Genomic DNA, 16,828 nt, shown 5'->3' with positions numbered 1-16,828 from the left:
AAATCATACTATGTATAACAATAATATAAGAATTGAAAGAGAAAAAGGTGAAAATGAGTTTTATATCTTCATAACATTTTCAAAACACCATTTTAAAACAAATTTTGATAGTGCCTGCAATACCATTGATGTATACAGTGCTATTGTTAATATGCTTTGGTTTATAAGGCCGTGTTCTATATGATTTGGTACATAATGCAGTTGGCAGTTATTTACCCCAACTACCATGTTAAAAGAAGCAAGTTGAATTGGAATCTTTTCTTAAATTGCTCTCTTCTTTAGTGTTGAATTTTCAAGGCCTGAATATATCCTGAAGATACTCTAGTGCAGCTCCATGAAGACATTTATATATAAGAACTGCCTTGTAAAAATAAGTTGAATATATTGTAAGCCATTTTAGTTTTGATGACTAACCTAGAGATGCATCTAATGTGTGGTGTCTTTTTCTGAACTGTATGAATCCTGTCAAGCAGAGATTTGGCAGTTTTTCCATTCATCTGAACAAAAATCCATTGTTGGAAGGATATTTGAACTGTTATATAGAATGTAAGTTTCTGTAAGTAAATATTTCTTGATTTTGCAGAGTAGGGCAATTTTAGATGATAGTGCTTTACAAAGCTTGATAATATGGAAGTCCTATTGTAACTTATCTACAGACTGGAGTTTTCATTTTTGACATTTTCTATCTGATTATTTATTGTGGGAGATAATTTTGGGCCTTCACAACTTTACTTTTTGTGCTGTTTCCAAAATTATACATGTTGTTTTACCTTCATTAATTACCATCTTATATTCTTAGCCCAGCTTCAAATTTTAATAAGGTCAGAGTCTAATTGTGTTTGGATAAATTCATTGGATGTAGACAGTGTTGCATCATCTGTAAACAAATCAGTATTTGTGGATTTAGTATTTAATGAAAGTATTTTTAAATAGAAGTGCCCAAAACACTACGTTTAGGGATCAATGAATGACTAGTATTGAGTTTGTGAGCTAACATTGCCAGTAGTTACTTGTGCAGGTTTTTTGTTTAGGTATGTTTCTAAACCAGTTGAAAGTAGAATTAACAAGCAAGTAACAATTCAACTTTTGCAGCAGAATTTATCATCTATATGAAAGGGTCTCTTGATGAGTCTTATATGCCAGAGATCTGATAATTTAGTGAGTTGTTTGGAATGAGTGGAATTGTGTAATAATACTGTCTGGCTTAACCTTAGCCTAATTCACCAGATTCCTGTCTGTCCAAGACCCTTGGTGGCAGAGTAGTCTTGGTTGCTGGCATTTACATATTACTCACACATCTTACCTGTCTGCTTGAGTTTGTATGAGTTCGACCAATGTGGGCATGTGAGAAAGCTTGTCAGTAGCTTCCTGTGGGTTGGTGGTTATTCCCAGAGTCTTACTTTACCAAATACACTGGCTGCCATGCATAGCCAATTATCTGCTGTAAAAATGGCGTTAGACTGCACATAACCAAACCAATCCTATCTGACCTGCATTAATAAATTAGAGGCAGCATCATAGTGCCATGTTCAGGCGAGACACATTTCACAAAAATCTTTTTCTATTTAGGTGTTGAGACTACATCTGTCTGTAAATATGGTGAAATAGTTCCTGACGAGAGGAGTTGTAATGCTTATTACATCTGCTACTCTGGAGAATTGTTACTGAAGTTTTGCCCTCTCTACAGCACCTTCAGCAGAAACCGTGGGCATTGTGTCCCACAGGACAGCTACTATAACGACTGCCATTATCACCATACAAGTAAGAATGATTTCCAGTTCAGTGACACCTAGGCAAGGTGCATGTATGTGTCCTCTTGTTAATATCAGAGAGCAAGACATTGACTAAATTCATAAACATATTAACTGTTCAGAAATGTATGGTTGTTAATTTGATAGATTTTGTTCCGTCTTCAGAGGATGAACTTTTATAGCTTTTAAGAACAGCCAAATGAAAGCTCAGAGGGTTTAGTTTATGTGGTATACTGAAATGTTTCATACTTCTAGTGAAATGTCATTGCCTATTTAAGGCACGAAAAGCTTGACTCTAGACGGGTTAGAAATGGCCTTTGAGAATAAATGTTGATATTTTTATCGATATCTAGATAAATGACCAGTCATTTTCTTGGTCAGGCCACTACAAAAGTGAGGTGCATAGTATTATCTTTGTCGATCATTTTTTTCTTCTGTCCATCACACTGTGATTAAGGTTTTTCCATTAATTGTTGGGTCCAGACCCATATAACTTGTAATTTAGATATGTTTTGGTTAGTTCAGCACAAGGTTACAAAGAAAGGGCCACGAGTTCAGTAAAAGTTTTGCAAGTGGGTCAGATTGACAAGTATTATTAGCTACAGAGGAATAGAACTGTTTTCATTGATATGTCTTGGTGAGGACAACTAATCATTATCAAAATTCAAGCAAAAATGACTTGTATGGTTTATTTTGCAACTCCATGACTTGCTCATCTTTTCATGTACTCACAAGTAGAGTCCGACTGCAATTAACATGGACACTGAACTGACATACATAATGTACTGCCAGATCAGGGTCTGTGTTCTACTTATTACTCTTGACAAACTGTTGATCCGATCCAGATTTCCAGGCACATTCTATGATGGTAGATCTGTATTGGTGCAGTTTGCAGACAGAGAACAGTAGGTCATTTATTGAGAATTGTTAGTCGTGCAGAGGCCGGATCTGTTTTGGTGAATTCAGCATAAACTTAACCAAAGTAGGTGATAGACCAAACTTGTGTGCTTCATTGACTTTTGTCAAGTTTTGCAAATGGAGCCTCTTTTTTGTGTGCATTAGACTGCAAGTTCATTGATAAAGGTGGTGGCAGTTCATTAGTGTTCTATGAACAGTATTTCTGATTCTGTTAAAAATTTACTAGTCACTTAATCAAACATTGAGATGTAAAATGTGCCAGGTTCTGATTTTCTTTTGGGATACTACCTACCAAAAATGATATATTCTTGAACAGTTGTATGCATTGACATTTACCATTGCTGAAAGTGTTGCTTGTCATTTAAACTGGAATTAGAATCTTTTTCTGATCAAACTAATTCCCAGTGAGAGCTTTGCCTGTATATTAATGGACAGGAAATAACAAGGCCTGCTGGTAGATAATTTCGTTGTTGCTTGAGATTTATCCCCTGTTAAGTGAAGTTCCATTTGTCCATCCTCCTTCCACCGCTTATCCTTTAATTTCCAGAGATTAACAACCTAACTGGTAAATGTCTGTGTGAAACCTGATACACCTATTGGATGGATGGTCCTGATGTGGTGTACATGTCCTTTTGCTAATCTCAGTATTTCAGTTTTGAATATTTCTTTTATTTTGTTTATTCATCCATCCATCCACCATTCACACTTGCACTTTCTGATCCAAATGTTTTGATGCCTGTTACTTCTGAGTATGCTTTGTAAATATGAACCACCTACAGACGTATGTATGACATTTTTGACAAATTATTTCATCTGCTAGCAAACATTGGACTGGTCTATTTGTATAGATTACTGACTTTTACTTTGATACGGCACTATAAATCATAGGCACTTTCCTAAAACACAACTTGTTGCTCAACTGACAAATGCAATAAAAAATGTACCTTCATATCAATGGCAGTTAAGTGCATCTGTCGCTGTTTTTGGGCAAGATTATAAGAGATTTCAGGGACATGTGTAAATTACTTTCCAAATAAATTCAGAGTAAATTTGGACACCCAAAACCAATCTTTCCTCCGATAGGAGCAACCTTAAACTGTTCAGATAACTGACCTGGTGTAATAGCTTGGATAGAAAAACTTCACACCCTGTTGCATATTCATGACTGGATAATTTAAACTTAAAGACGTGCAGTTTTACATATATCAGTTTTATGGTCTATATCATGGTATATAACAGTTTATGGAGAAAATGCAGATGCATTGCTAACATTATTTCAAGATGAGACAGATAAAAAAGTGTGTGGTGCTTTAATCTGAGCCATCTTCAGAGTTTAATCTTACTCTTGGTTGAAATAGTTGAGGAAAAACATCTTGCTTAAAAAATTAACTAATTGAAATTTCTTTTAAAGATAACTAAAAATTTGTTGCTCAGAGAAAATGCTTCCTTTTACTACGATTTTATCTTCATAAATGATGCAACATCTTAAGAGGCAACATTTTCTTATAAATGGAAAAAGGGAGTAGAACTTGCAATGGAATCATAAGAAAATTCTCAATAAATTTTTCCTAACAATTCTTCATAAGAAAACTTTTTGTTGTTGTTGTTTTGGGGCTTAACGCCATTTTTCAGCACATGATAGGCTATACATGGTGGCCAGTATTAATGGTGGAGGAAGAACCCGGGAAAACCCCGGAAAGAACCACCGGCATACGAGAAGCTACTGGCAAGCTTTCTCACATACCCACATTGGCTGAATCCTAGACTCGAACCGCCGCAGACAGAGGTGAGATGGCAGTGATCCATAACGGAGAGCGCTTTAGACCACTCGGCCACTCGGGGCCCAAACCTTTTGTTTTAAGGAAAAATCTTAAAATTCTTAATGCAAGGCTAGTGTTTTATCTGAGAAAATTACATGCTACTAGAAGCAGTATCTTAGCAATAACAATTCTTAGTACAAAAGTAACAAAAGCATTTAAATTGTCCCCATGCTATTCACTGTGTAATATGGAGATACTTTATTCTATGTTTGTGTTTGTATTCATGTCTGCCCATGTATCTCAACCAGCATTTCCTCCAGGGCAGTAGGCTTCATAACATAGGCTCCTTCGGGGGGGGGGGGTGTCAATGGACCTAGCTTTGTTCATGTATATAGTTGCATTTTCTTGGTTAAGTTTTTGTATTTAGCTCTGGTTGTTTGAACCATGTATGCACCTTGTTATACCTTGAATTGTGAAACTTGGCAAGGGATTCATCTTGACAAGTACACAATCACAAAAGTATTTTTCACTGACTTCAGTTTTGTTTCAGGTTTATTTTGTTGCTCTGTTGTGATATAATAATTATACTTGAAGATTGTGTACATTTCTTTTTGGTACCACATCCTTTCAACAAATGGTCACCATGACTTACTGGTTTGTGTATTTAGCTGATGACTACATACATTCTGCACCCTATGCATACTATAATTCCTGGAATCCTGGAAGTTGGTTAGGGGATTCACTCTCATTGTCGAAGTATGTCACTGTGACCGAAATTGTATGATTCAGAGCTGGATTCAATTGTTTTCCAAGCACTGTTCATAGAACTAGATGATATTATCTCTATTAGCACTACATGGTTACAAAAATGGAAGTTCATGGTGACTTATATTTCAGATTTTGGTTAAGTTGTATATTCTGTATTTTGCGTCATTGCTTTTGCATTCTATATACATATTATTCTTTGAACTTGAGAAAAATCACCTTGATGAGCAGTGTACACCCATATTGTCATTTTGATTAATATTTCCTTCTTCACTGACTTGTTCCAAAAGTTCATCTTTCATGCTCGAATCATACACCTTGTTGATTTTATACATCTCTAAGTACCACACCTGTACATAAAAGGTTAACAGCCTGTATTGACATTTTTTAATTTTTTTTTTTCAATGCTGTTTACATACTACCATATCTAGAATGTGTAGTGTGGTAACAGGAAACATTTGGATGATCACTAGTCTTGTTTCAGTAGGTTGTGATCATGGTCCATATTTTATGCTTCACTAACTTGAGTTGTATTTTGTTTGATCAATTTCCAGGTACTGTCATGCCAGAACTGTAAGATTGAAGATGTTTATTGTTGGTACCATACCTATGCAATAAAAGCTCATGACCTATTTAACAAGTATGTGCTCATAAAATAAGTAACAGAAAAGAGTGAAAGATGACAAGCTGTGTAAAATTTAACATAATTTATTTCCCTACAATACAAAGTGAAAATGAGAAAAAAGAGCTTACGGTATTGCAAATTAAATCATTAAATAATCCAAGATTAAATCAGACACAAGTCCTAGCAATTTAAATTCCTGAATAAAATTCAGTAAAAGTCCCAAAGAGGTCCAAAACTGAAGGCGATGACATGTCTGTTAAAGCTTATGGAAAGCTGATGTGTTAAGTCTCTTGTTGAATCACAGAAATATTATTCAAAGTTTGAATATACTATAAATTCCTGTGAATGTCTTTATCCAAGAATTTTATCAGAGCACTTTTGTATTTTCAGAAAAAATAATCACTTGAATTCAATAATTTGAAGAAAATAAAATTCAGCCCAAACTGGTCACAGCATAATACAACTTGAAGGTGCTAGATGTTAAAGCATGACCAAATCCTCACAATCACAAGATTATGTAGTTCTGTACCTGACCTTGGGTCACAATTAGCATTTTTAAAAATAAACATTGCATAATGGAAAATAACCTTCTAGAATGATCTAATGAGCCTTGTTTACTTGCAACACAGTAACCTATAAAATTCACTTAGGAATCTCCAAAACCCTGACCCAAATCAACATATTCACTCCTTGTTTGCCTGAATAATAATCCTGATATTAAGCTCATCACAGATAATACTTTAGCTATGTATTAGTTGTTGACATAAATGAAATAAATATGAAAAAGTCAATTGGGTCAAGCAGAAATGAACCAAATTTTTGACAAGGTCAAGTCCAGCATAGAATGTTACATTACAGTAGCATGTAATGAAATAATTTAGAAAAAAAAAACCTAACAAATTACAATTACATTAAATATACATAGCGCATATTTTAATCTTTTGCCTAGCTTTGGTAAGTTTGTTTGCTTGTTAACATGCAAGTTTCAGACATGCTGTATGCTTGCAGTCCTACCAAGATACATAGAACTTGGTAAGGGGATTTATCTTGATGAGTAGTATCTTCATATTGCAAAAGGAGCTGGTTCAGTGTCCTTTGTTTAAATTGTGTATAATTCATTTATTAGAATTAGAATTTGAAACACTTAAAAAAAATAATGGTGACATACATTTTATAGTTTACTAACATAGTCAAGCATTTTACTTTGTGTTGCTCATGACATGCACATAGGATGGGTATTAGCATGTTGCAGTCTATCATATTCAGAAAACCATTGCAAAACTAGTGGAGGGGAAGTATGAGTAAATGTTTATACAGTGACAGACTTTGTACAGGAATGATAATATACTGTATATAGTGATCAATCACCCTTGCCATATGAACTAGGGTCTTGGTTGTTCAGTTGGTTTAAGGCACTCGCATGAACAGATCACTTGCAACTCACTTTTGCCCACATGGGCTTGAGTCTCAGTTCAGCCAGCATTAGCATTTGAGAAAGCTTGCCAATAACTTCCTGTGGGTTGGTGGTTCTTCACTAGATATTCCTGGGTTCTTCCTCTACTGGCTGCCATGTATGGCCTATCGTGTGCTGAAAAATGGTGTTAAGCTCAACCAAACCAAACCAAGCCAAACTGGAGAAAACTTGTGAACAGTAGAGAAATTCTACAAGTAGACTGCATGCTTTTCCTTGGCGGCTTCACCTTTAGTGAAAGGTAAAAAGACTGGTTTATGAACTGTTCCTGTAATACAGGCTGTCACTCCGTTTCAAGCCCTCTAATTGTGCTCTGTAAAATCTGGCTGGACAATGACAATAGGTTATTGAGCCAATTTTAAGAAAGACCCTAGTTTTCATAATCTCATTATAGTACCTCTACTTTGGTATTGTAGAAAAGGATGTTCTTTTTTTCATTATTAAAAGTACATGCAGTTCTTCAGAGCATGTCAGTGCAATACTAGCTATATAGTGTAGATTCAGAGTAAAGTTCTGAAATCTGGAACCCGCAAAAATGTATAAACAAATTTTGAGTAAAGGATTTCATTGTCATTATTGCTTCAGTGTGAATTTAATTTTGGCATAATTAATATTTACATTGGCAGCTACAGAGTTCTGAAAGCCATGTAAAGGGGAGCTACATTATCTTTAATTACACTGATCAAAATCAGGGATTTTGTGTGTCCACATGCTCTTACATTATTAACTAACTTTTCCTAAACAGCTGGGTGGGAATTCACCAAGCTGGTTACTTGGTTAGCTCAAGTAGTTACCATTTATGGAAAGGTTAGGACTTATCTACACCTTCGATGTCCATCGTGGCATTTGAAAAAATTATTTGAACAAACTTTGTACATGTATTTATAGAAGAATGTGTATGACAGATTTTTGAGATGGAAATCCTGACAAAATCTTGAGGCATGCAGGGATATGGTCCATGTGTGGGGGGTGGGGGTTCTGCAGCCTAAGTGTAATAACAAGCATGGGGATTTTCCATGGTGATCCATGGAAGTTTTACTTTTAAATCAATTGAAGTAAACCTAAAATGTAATTTCACAAGTCTTTTCTTTCGCTATGGAACCAGCAATGTACTTCATCTTGAATGTATTGCAAAGGATTATGATCAGTCTGACAATGAATTTAATGGATTTTGTATGTCGACACTTTAAACAATACCAAAAAAAATAATTCAATAATAAAATATTTCAAACTTATTTTATTATTGTTGTCTTTTCAAGTGGGAAAGTTGCATGTACAAGTGTTTAAAAATTTTCAAGAATCAAAAGTTCCAGAACTAGGTTTGCAAGAAAAATATGTACCAGTATACCCCAGCTGAAGATAAAAGCATACCTGTAGTAAACCAATAAGTTGTGTTGTCCATCCATCCATCCATCCATCTATTGCCAATTTTGCTTTCATGCAATAACTTGACTTGTCCACTATCTACAATTTCCAACTTTGTGGATGAGTTGCACTTGGAGTGAGGAAAATACATTGATCTTTCAGGCCAAAAACTCAAGGTCACTGACTTAAAGAAAAAAGGTTTCTGTACAATAATGTTAATTTTACATCAGACCAGGGCCAAACTTTGTGGATGGCTTGTACTTGGGATTCAATGAACCCAATGGATTTGGGGTATAAAGGTCAGAAGCCATGGTTATTGTAAATCTGTTGAGAAAATGGTTTCTGCACAAGAACTTTCATTCAAGACTGTACAACTTGTCCAAAGATTGATGGTATCAAGACATATTGATAAGTCATCTCCAGATTCAATCATCCTTTTGACATACCAGCACAGAGGACTGTTAAACACGGTGTGTGATAAAGTCCCTTGTACAGTACTCTTGTTGCGGAAGTGTTAATGGATTTTGTTGAAAGGTCGGTTTCCAAAAGTATAAACACAGAATTGTTATTGCATAAAAACATATGGTCCTCTAAAGATAAATAAAAAGTAACCTACACAAATTTCTTGTCTGCATCTAGTGGCTTTTGCACAATTTTGCTAACAATGTTTTTCAAGTCCAGTGAATTGAAAATTTGAAAAAAGACAACCAAACTGCTGCTATTGCCTGAAAAAATGTCAGTTATTGGACTCAAATGAATTTGGGTTAGATGTACTGGTGGAAAGTAACAGACCTTATTAGCTCCCTTCTGCCAGTAGTGAGTGCATCAAAACACCTGTTATCCTATCTGAACATCCAAGTAATTCTTCAATTAGCATATATAAACATATTGCAAGCAAAATAATGCATAGTCAGATAAGTGATGTAATTGCAAGTTTTTTTTACCCATTTTATGTATTAAATGTGCACAAAGTGCAAACTTGATTATGGAATTATTTTGGGAAACTTCTATTGCAGTATTCCCATTTATTCCCATCTATATACAGGACTCCCATTTATTTCCATTTGTATATAGCATTCCCATTTATTCCCATGTGTATACAGCATCCTCATTTATTTCCATGTGTATACAGCATTCCCATTTATTCCCATGTGTATACAACATTCTCATTTATTCCCATGTGTATACAACATTCTCATTTATTCCCATGTGTATACAGCATTCTCATTTATTCCCATGTGTATACAACATTCCCAATTGTATACAACATTATCATTTGTTTCCATTTGTATAGGACATTGCTGTTCATTCCCATTTGTGTATACAGCAATGATATCTATTCCCATTTATTTATAAGTCAATGATTCTCATTTATATTCTACTTTCCAATTTAATCAGATTTGTATACAGCATTCTACAAAGTAAAACATTGATAAATTAAGGCTCAACCACCATCCAGAAAAGACAGAAATTGAGCTTTTATAACTTCGGTCAAAGCGGAGAATCCATATAGTCAAGGGCACATCAGTGTCTCTGAGGGATCTGTGATGAAGAATCATTTTGTACATATATATGCTTGGAAATTTGCCTCTTAATGGTGCATGAAATTCACCTCTCATATGGCCCTGGAAGTTCACCTCTCACATGGTCCTAGAACTTCAGTTTGGGCTTGTCGCTCCACATGTAGGATATGAAATTGAATTGAATTCACATAAAATTAACTTTTTATAACCTGTGACGATAATTTCAACTTGTACTTTTGATGTTGAAGTAATTGTTGCATAATCTGTAATAATTAGTGAAGTATATTAAGGCAATTGTACTGTCAAGGCAATTGTAATGTTGTTGTCATTTCAGCATTGGTCTGGCTGTCTGCATATACAACATGATATCATTGTGCACAGCTTCACTTCCTGATCAAATTGATTGTCATGATTTCTAATTGATGCTTGATGCTTGCAGCAAAGTTAAATTAATGAAAGTTTACATAAATTAGTGATGGATGGATGAATATGCATTTGATATGATGGATAAAGCTGCTGTTATTGGAAATTAACATGGAGAATAAAAGCATACATGTATGCTTATCCATTTGACCTTGGACTGCTTTGCATGCTATCTACTTAACCAGAAAATTGTCAAACTCCAATTCAGATGGCTTGAGCAGGACAGTTTGTTTCAGTTTATAATCCTCCATTATTGTTGTGATGTATCACATAAAAAAAATGACCTTTTAAAACCAGTTTAATTTAATGACAGAACTAATTAAGTAAACATTACTGGCTTTGATATTTGTATATTAGAATCCACAACCTTTTTCTCCCTTTAGACTTGTTAACTTCACTGGTGAAGGTCAAATTATATTTCTATCTATATCAGATTTATGCTACAGTGCATCCAATAGCTTATCATGTGCTGAAAAATGGCATGAAGCCCACAAACAACCATTCCTTCTGTAGTTGTGACAGTTGAATGGAAAATTTACATTTGAAAGATTGGAGAGTTTCTGTTTATAGTTGTCAGTATTGTTAATGTGTGTAGTTATCGGTTACATAATTTCAGAGCGAAGTTAATTTTTTTTTCAAGTCAGGAAAAGCTGTTTTGTCAACTAAATACTTTACTCCACAAGTATTAATAGCATTTTAAATCTTTTCATAAATATTGTTGACGGTCATAATGTTAAAATAAGAACAACATTACCTGTATTCCCATACAGCCTTTAGTAAGGTGGGGATGGTCTTCCGGTCTCTCTTCCCCTCCATTAGTAATGTATGCATTTCGTACACCATTAAAGATGGACTTGAATCATGGGGATATGATTTTGGGTAGTCATTTGATACATATTAGTTTTAAAACTTCAGGACTCTTGGAGTGGGACCAGTTTCTGGGGATAGTTTTTGTTTAACAAAACATATTTGAAGGGCATGAAGAGACAGAATTAGACCTATCCAGCACAGATTATGGGTTATGCCCTTGTGATTGGGGGCTTTTGGCTCATAACTTGGACTCTCTCAAAATTCCCACCATATAACTATATACCTAGTATACACTGAGTAGTCCATATGAAAAAGAGAAAATACATATTTCCAGTATTGAAAAATTGGATCAGGTCATGATGTAATGCTATGTAATGATATACCAGGTCTTTAATCAAATTCTAGTATATTCCTGTATCTCTTTGGTTTACACTAACTTGCATGTGAAGCTTATTCACTTTTTATTCACTGGTGTCTATAACTCAAAGGTCATTGAAGGTAGTTTAACTAAATGTTCACCTCACAACTTTGAATGTGTCATTTATTTCTTCATTTCATCGTTTTGATGACATTATTTATTTTTGTCAAGGCACCAGCTCTCAAATTTCAAGGTTAGCGAGATGAAACTGTTTATTCATGCATCATGACATAAAGTTTGTCAGTCTGCACTCCTCTTCAAGGATCTCCAAATCCTCCTTACCCAATTTTTAAAGTGGTCAAGGAGGAGACATGGTCATTTGTCATGGCTGTCAATGAAGTCTACCACCTTCTTTACATGCACCCTAAAGCCAGTGTGTTCAAGTGACTCTTTATTGCTTAGAAAACCATCAGGGGCAATGCCCAGACCAGACTTGCTGTTATTTCCTCACTCTCAGATGGTCAGAGAAGTTGTGCAATGTCTGAACAAACGAGACAAAATAAAGGGTGGTCAGTCCCCCCTACATGGAGACCCTTAATATATGCCCCAAACTATAAGATTCATTCATCTGCCAGGCCAGTGAAACCCCTCCTCCCTTCAATGCTGAAGCTTCACAAGTGGGAGTTTCAGTGGTTTCTTTTGTTCACCTGTTAAATTCACAGCTTGTCATGTTGACCTGTTTTCAGCAGCTTCTGTAATCTTTGTCACCTGGTGCCTTGTACTGACTAATAGAGGCTGTGCCTAAGACATTGAGACTTGGATGGCCTTGTCATCTATAGAGATGTTCATTTGGATTCTTTGAAGTTTTTGCTGGAAGACAGCAAGTCTTCTGAGATCAACACCTTTGGATTCAGAAATTATTCAGTGGTCTTGTTCCCTCTATAGCTTTTAGGATTTTTAAGGACAAAGACATAGGTTCCTAGGTTGCAGATCCATGAAAACCAGCCAGTGATTGCAAACAACTTGATTGAGTTATGGGTAAGTCAGAATTCCAGCTAAAAGGTACACAATTACAAAAAAGTGCCCCCTTTTAATATACTCCACAACCGAGACAAAATGGAGAGGCATGAGTAAGGCAAAGAAGTCTACTTCCGCACTTCCCAAACTGGCAAGGGAGGAGAAGAAAGGTCATCTGTAGGGACACCTTGCCTTTCTGCAGTGCATATTTCTTACTTTAATACATGCAGAACTCGATTGGCCCCATTTTTGTAAGGCCTGGTTGAAGTTGATGGAAGATTGGTAGGTCCTTTAAATAGTTAAAGAGGGTTCATGTCTACACTTTGCAGAACTCTCTCTCTCTCTCTCTCTCTCTCTCTCTCTCTCTCTCTGTGTCTCTCTCTCTCTGTGATACCAATCTTCTTCCATGAATAAAGAATATTAAAATTATACAAGTGTACTCTTGTTGCAATGATTGCATTAGATGTGGTTCAGGTGATCCAGATACCAACTTTTTTACTAGAAAATACTGCCCAAATTTGCCACTATTTGTTGAATGGGAGAAAAAACACCATCTAATTTGCTAAATGAAACCTTAATATATTGCTAGATTTATTGTGGAAAATGGTGATTAGTACCTTAAAATTTTAATCATCATAAAATTGGCAACTTTTAATTAGAAATTATATACTTTTTTAATTCTTTCCAAAAAGTGTTTTCAGTAAATGAAAAAGGGTCATTAAATGTCTACTGGTGTCAAATGAAATTTGTTTTAGTCTCATTTTAAAATGAGTGATATATCAAGGTTTCATTTACAAATTTTAGTTTCATTGTAATCATCATGAATCTACATAATGGTTATGTTTGTCAGCATTTCTGTGTGAACCTAATTAAGTGCCAACCTAATTTTTTGGATCTGACTTATTGTATTGTTACACTCGGTTAAAAAGTAGACCTGCTTTGTTACATGTGTGGATGTGCCATAAAACAACAAACCATGCTAAACCAAAAAGACCTGCTTTGTATCATCGCATTACATTTTTGCATAAAATCAAATAAAAGGGGTAAAATAAAAAGTTAAAAGGCTTGCAGATCCTACCTGCACAAGATGTTTCTGAGGGAAGTCACTGCACATCCCAGAACAGTACTTTATTTTACTCTTATGCTTGGGAGTCAGGCTGGGGGCTCATTTAAAGTCAGGTGTACTTCTCCACAGGCAAAGCGTCTCCTCCACAATTTAGAAATGAAATCCGTTTTTGCTGAAAAAGTGCATATAGCATGTCAGAGGGCATTGCATCATGGTCTTAGACAACATGGTAGTTGCATAGCTCTGATGACCAGGAGGTACTTGTGCTCCTTTTTGCTGTATTCAAGTCTGGAACGTTCTGCTTTAGAAGGGGTTAAATTCAGAGTCTGTAATATTCAGGGAAGAAAAATGTTCTTGCAAGCTGCCTTGAACAGGCAAGTAGTCCTAAATAGAATGGTCTCTGCATTCAACAGATGCTTGGTGTATGGGACACATCTTAAGTGGACTTGTTTGCAACCAAACTGTTCAAGAAGTTTTCATTGATGTAAAGTGGAAAATCTGTTTTGATTGGTGCACTTGGAAATGTTTTATTCCTTGACAACTTTCTCATGATTCAGCAGGCGATTTTTTTTTTTTTCTTTGAGGAGAGCTTGTTTAACCTGTACAATCATAGGTTATCACTGTCCATACAAACACTTTAATTATCCACATCTCAAATGCTGAATTGTTCCATACTAAGAGATACACAGATACACTTTTAATGATGCTTCTTTGAAAATCTTTTTAAACCATTTTTCTTCTGGATGTTGCCTCAGCTCAGAGAAGCAAACTACATGCTTTATCATTTCAGGGATATTCATCCTTCAGTGTCGGTTACAATCAATTTAGTTGTCATTCAGCTTCCCTTGCAAAAAAGTCTATTTCCATCTCCAATTTAAATCTTAAGACTCCGATGCATCTCTTTAGACTTCTTCACCCTGTTAGTGCACTTGGACTCTGTTTAGCAAGTGCTAATTTGAGAAGGAAGGGCACATCTGATATTTCAGCATCCAGTATCAAAAGATTGGTTTCTGTCACCATCAAGAGTGGTTTCTGTCACCATCAAGAGTGGTTTCTCTCACCATCAAGAGTGGTTTATGTCACCATCAAGATTGGTTTATGTCACCATCAAGAGTGGTTTATATCACCATCAAGAGTCTCGGCTTGTGTGTTTCTCGCAGGAGACTTGTTCACGAGGATAAAAGACCATGAAGTTTGGGCTATTGCTACTTCCTGGTCATGTTTCAATCATTCATCTTTAGATGATATTATGAAGGCTGTGTTTTTGGCACTTGCATACCAATTTATTTCCCCTTCAGTCGTTACACAATCAACAACTACAGCTGTGTAAATGATGCTCACTGCTTAAGATAGAGTATATTTTTCCACATTTACTCCTTCCAATCCATCAGCCACCCTCCGTATAGACAACTGTCAGCTTAATAGTGATGGCTATGTTATTACTGACAAAAATGTTTAAGATTTTCTTGGGGGGGGGGGAGGGTAAAAACTTGATTTAAAATTGTTTAGTACTTATCAATATTGGATGCCCTCCTCCCAAACACAGCCTGAAAAAGAATGAGGACACGTTGTAGCACATAGGCTTATGGTAGGTCATACTGAGTTGGTGCACATGTTCAAAGTTGATGCATCTAGCATGGCCTAGTTATTTCCATTGTGGAAAGGTAAAGTTTAATAATAGTGGCAGATAATTGAAAACACCTTGGGTTTGAAAAGAGACCAAAATTTTGTTCAGGTCACCTTAGTCACTTTTTTCTGCATGATAATGTTTAAAATTGATGCTGGAGACTTGTCTAAAAGCTTTGTAAAGATTGGTGATGTACAGTGAAATACTACTCATCATAGTTCAGGTGCACACACTTATATTAAACAATTATATTACACAATTATATTACACAATTATATTATTTCTGAAGCTTTACAATAATATCACAAATCAAAGCATTACAAAGGAAGTTTAATAATTTGGCAAGATGTGATGTGTTCTTGAAGAAAACTTAGTTTTATCACTGCTTGTTTCTTAAATGAAGAAAAGTGTTAAAATGCCCTTAGTATTTCATTTGTTTTAGCGTTAAGTCTTGTGTTGGACTTCAGTGCATCTGGTGTACAGTTGCTTAGTCTGCAGGGTAAACCAACAGATGTTTGCTCATTGAACTTAGATATACATCAGCCAAGCACCAAATGTGTTAGCTGAATAGTTCCTCATAAAATTTATATACAAGTTAATTTGCCTACTTAGTCATGCACATTACAGTTCATCAATAGTAGTTTTGGGGATTGCCACTGACATCCCTTTAATTTTCCTTTGAAAGATAATTCATTCAATATATATTCTCATATTCTACATCTCATTAAACATCACCATTGACCCAGCATCCATTTTACACAAAATCCATGTCGTACAACTTGTGAAAGCTGCTAAACATGCAATTACAAAGGCATGTACAGAGTACAAATACAGTAATGTACATAAATTGCCTTTGTTACACATTAAATTATTTTATCAGAACTGCTGTACAAGATTATCATACTAGCCATGTTTGTGCATGAATCTGTCTGAGAAGAATCTAAAGATTATAGTAATTTAATGCATACAACTTAAAATTAAATTCAGTTTGTTCAAAAAATGACCAACTTCAAATGGACTATAGTCTCTTTGATAGCATGGCATTATGCAACATAGGTCTGACTCTGTAAAATTTAAAATAAATTCTGAAATTTCCGTTATATATAAACAATTCTATCACAAAATGGATAGTAAGAAAGAAAACTTTATATTTCACATACCTTGCCAGCTGAAGATTGCTTCCCTAATGTGGCCTGCTTCCTGACAAACCATATGTATTATGATAACACCGGGAGAACTCTATAAGCACCCTTGTTGTGGTAAGAATCTGCAGGCAGAGAATTTGACATAATCAGGTTTCTCACTGCAGGCACTGTGTGTGCAGCAGCAGGTAAATCAAATTCATTATT

At 35.3% G+C, this 16,828-nt stretch overlaps 1 protein-coding gene across 1 annotated transcript in view; it reads left to right on the top strand.

Annotated features, from left to right (window-relative positions):
• Positions 1–16,828, top strand: part of LOC149807279 (uncharacterized) — a 266,051-nt gene that overhangs the window by 47,797 nt on the left and 201,426 nt on the right. Inside the window, exon 15 of the mRNA XM_089953277.1 lies at positions 1,570–1,761. Coding sequence (XP_089809403.1) covers positions 1,570–1,761 — 192 coding nt within the window. The remainder of the gene's footprint in view (positions 1–1,569; positions 1,762–16,828) is intronic.

The sequence above is a fragment of the Sinohyriopsis cumingii genome, chromosome 1 (assembly GCF_028554795.1).
Source record: "Sinohyriopsis cumingii isolate HCF-2022 chromosome 1, ASM2855479v2, whole genome shotgun sequence".
NCBI classification, from domain to species: Eukaryota; Metazoa; Mollusca; class Bivalvia; order Unionida; family Unionidae; genus Sinohyriopsis; species Sinohyriopsis cumingii.
Note: the sequence above shows the minus strand (reverse complement) of the source record. Positions and strands in the feature narration are given on the sequence as shown.